Source organism: Citrus clementina, unplaced genomic scaffold, assembly GCF_000493195.1.
Source record: "Citrus clementina cultivar Clemenules unplaced genomic scaffold, Citrus_clementina_v1.0 scaffold_9, whole genome shotgun sequence".
Classification (NCBI taxonomy): domain Eukaryota; kingdom Viridiplantae; phylum Streptophyta; class Magnoliopsida; order Sapindales; family Rutaceae; genus Citrus; species Citrus x clementina.
The window spans coordinates 10911161-10914434 of NW_006261964.1; the positions used below are offsets into that span (position 1 = coordinate 10911161).

Genomic DNA, 3274 nt, shown 5'->3' on the forward strand with positions numbered 1-3274 from the left:
TGGCTCAAGCTATACCAGCTTATACGATGAGTGTGTTCAGACTTCCCATGACACTATGTGAGGATATTCGAAGAGTAATTGCTGGCTTTTGGTGGGGTGCAAAAAAAGACCGAAAAAGCGCCCATTGGGCTAATTGGGAGAAGTTATGTCAAGCAAAAGGAAGAGGAGACCTTGGCTTCAGAGATATTACCAGTTTCAATAAGGCTTTGGTGGCAAAACAAAGCTGGAGAATCATTAACTATCCACAATCTCTGATGGCAAAGATTTTACAAGCAAAATATTTTAAGGGTGTTGATTTCTTACAAGCTAAGTTGGGGTCAAAGCCATCTTTTGTCTGGAGAAGCATAATTTGAGGGAGACAAGTCATTGTAAATGGGATGAGATGGAGAATTGGAACAGGGGACGGAATAAAGATTTACAAAAGCCAATGGATTCCAAGACCACAAACCTTCACACCTATATCAGCCCCAACACTGGACATGGATTGCGCAGTAGCATAACTTATTGATGAAAATCAGAAATGGAAAGAATCTTTGATCCAACAACATTTCAACTCTAAAGATGCTGAGTTAATTCCAAGAATTCAGCTCCCAAGTAGCCCAAAACCAAATCAGATATTGTGGCATTACGATAAGAAGGGGAATTACTCGGTAAAGAGTGGATACCAGATTGCAATGAGGATTAAGCACCCTGACTGGGCCAGTAGCTCCAGCAGTAACCTTGGTCAATGGAATGTGATATGGTCGCTGGAATTACCGGAAAAAATAAAAATCTTCATGTGGAAAGCTGTAAGAAATTTCCTCCCAACAGTAGAAACCTATAGAGAAGGAAAATGCTGCAAGAGCCAACATGTCCAAGATACAAAATGAAAAAGGAAGATATCAATCATGCAATTATGGGTTGTAAAGTAGCAAAGAAAATGTGGAAGTTAACCCCCTTCGTAGAAGAAATGCAGCTACTTGATAACCAAGATTTGCTGAGCATGCTACAAGAACTGGTGAAGAGAAGAAGCAAAGATGAACTGAGATTGTTAATTGCTCTATTCTGGATAGCGTGGCACACACGAAATATTTTTGTGTTTGAAAACAAAAGGCAAGACCCCCAAATCTCAGTAGCCAAAGCTGAAGCAGTTGTTGAGTCCTATGCAAGAGTCAGAATGACAAAGATCCAAGCAGCAGCAAAAGTAATTCCAGCGAAAGGGGCAAAATGGATTCCTCCTCCACAAGGTCATTTCAAAGCAAATGTGGATGCTGCAGTCAATAAAGAGAAAAATCAAGTGGGGCTTGGGGTGGTGATCAGAGATGATAGTGGAGCAATCATAATTGCAGCAGTAAACCACACAAAGTATCATGGAGATGTAGCTCAAGCAGAGGCAGCAGCTGTCAATTTTGGGTTGCAAGTTGTGATGGAAGCAAAGTTGAGTCCTCTAATCTTAGAGACCGATTGCCAGGATGTGGTGGATTTTGTGCTACACAACAAGAGCAGCAAAACTGAAATTTGCTGGACCATTTCTGAAATCCAGCAAAAAATGCAGAGTTTCAACAGCATGGTGGAACTCCAAAAAATTCAAAGAACGTGTAATGTTATTGCTCATACTCTAGCTAAAACAGACTTAGCTAATCGGGAAAGTTGTGTATGGAAGGGTGCAATGCCCTATCACGTTATGTCTGACATTTCAAAGTTTCTTTAATGAAAGTTAAATATTTCCTATCAAAAAAGATAAAAATAAAAATAAAAAGCTGAAAATCAAATTCTTTATCAATGTATTCGCCTGAAAGATTCGCAAGATTCTAGTGGGGATCCCCTAAGTTGTGGCTCGCGTAAGTTACAGCTGGGCCGTAAACTTTTCTTAGCCCCCTATACTCTATATTATGTACAATTTATTCATAAATATTATAAAACTTTTTGTTTTGTAAAATTTTGTGTAACCCCTTACACTCTATTTTATTTCATTAAAATCCTTTAGAGTGCCAATTCGCCCCTATAATTTTAAATTTCCAAAATGCCCTCCATTTAATTAAAAATATAATAATTATTAAATGAATTATAATTACAATTATAATTTTATTATAACTATAAATATAATTATAATTTTTAAATAGATTATTATTATTATTATTATTAAGAATAAAAAGCATTATAATTAATTAATCTAATAATCATAATTTTTTCGTTAAATTTTTAATAATAATAATTAATGATAATTATTATTAATAATTAATTTTTGAATCATAACAATGATTAAAATACAAAATAAAAATTATGATAAAAATTAATTAAGAATTTTAAAGTAATTTGTTACAATTTAACTCATTCTGATTTTGATTTTACGACAAAATAAATATATAAATGGTAATACATCTCATTATAATTACAATTCATGTAGTTCAAGTAAATAAATTATTCTCATTCCAATTCCTCATTTTGATTTTAGTTATGTCGATTTTAACTCATTATGTTTCCAATTAATTTCGATTGATGTTGAGTGAACGCACTATAAATTCATAATACTTATGAAATTAGCTAATTTTATAGTACAATAATCTTGAATATTATATGAAAACAGGTGCATCTTGTTAATGATTCAACGAGATTGAAAGAGGTTGCTGGAGGAACCTCAATTTGAATTTATAGTGCGTTCAAGATTAGCTAATTTCATAAGTATTATGAATTTATAGTGCGTTCACTAAATAAAAATCGAAATTAGCTGGAAACATAATGAGTTAGAATCAGAATACTTAGAATCGAAATAAGGTATTTGAATTAGAATAATTTATTTACTTCAACTACAAGAATCGTAATTATAATGAGCTGTATTGATTTATGTGTTTACTTTGTCTTAAAATCAAAGTCAAAATAAGTTAAATTGTAACAAATTACTATAAAATTCTTAATTATTTTTTATCATAATTTTTATTTTGTATTTTAATTATTGATATTATTATTCAAAAATTAATTATTAATAATAATAATAATTAATCTTTCAGTCTAGATTAATAAAGCAATCTGTGAAAAATATTCTATGCTTATTTCTTGCAAATCCTGCATTACCTAAAATTGTTGAAACTGATGCATCTGATATAGGTTATGGAGGTATATTAAAACAAAAGGAAAATGACAAAGAACAGATAGTACAATATATTTCTGCACATTGGAATGATTGCCAGAAAAATTATTCTACTATCAAAAAAGAAATTCTTTCTATTGTTTTATGCATATCTAAATTCCAAAGTGATTTACTAAATCAAAAATTTCTACTTAGAATTGATTGCAA

At 31.7% G+C, this 3274-nt stretch overlaps 1 protein-coding gene across 1 annotated transcript; it reads left to right on the top strand.

The window, feature by feature from the left end:
• The first annotated feature begins 865 nt into the window (after positions 1–865).
• LOC112099092 lies at positions 866–1690 on the top strand. The gene has a single exon (XM_024186194.1). The coding sequence runs from the start codon at positions 866–868 to the stop codon at positions 1688–1690; it is 825 nt and encodes a 274-aa protein (XP_024041962.1).
• Positions 1691–3274: the final 1584 nt, after the last annotated feature.

Coding starts and splice junctions, on each gene's coding strand:
- LOC112099092 (XM_024186194.1), top strand. CDS start 866: ATGAAAAAGGAAGATATCAATCATGCAATTATGGGTTGTAAAGTAGCA.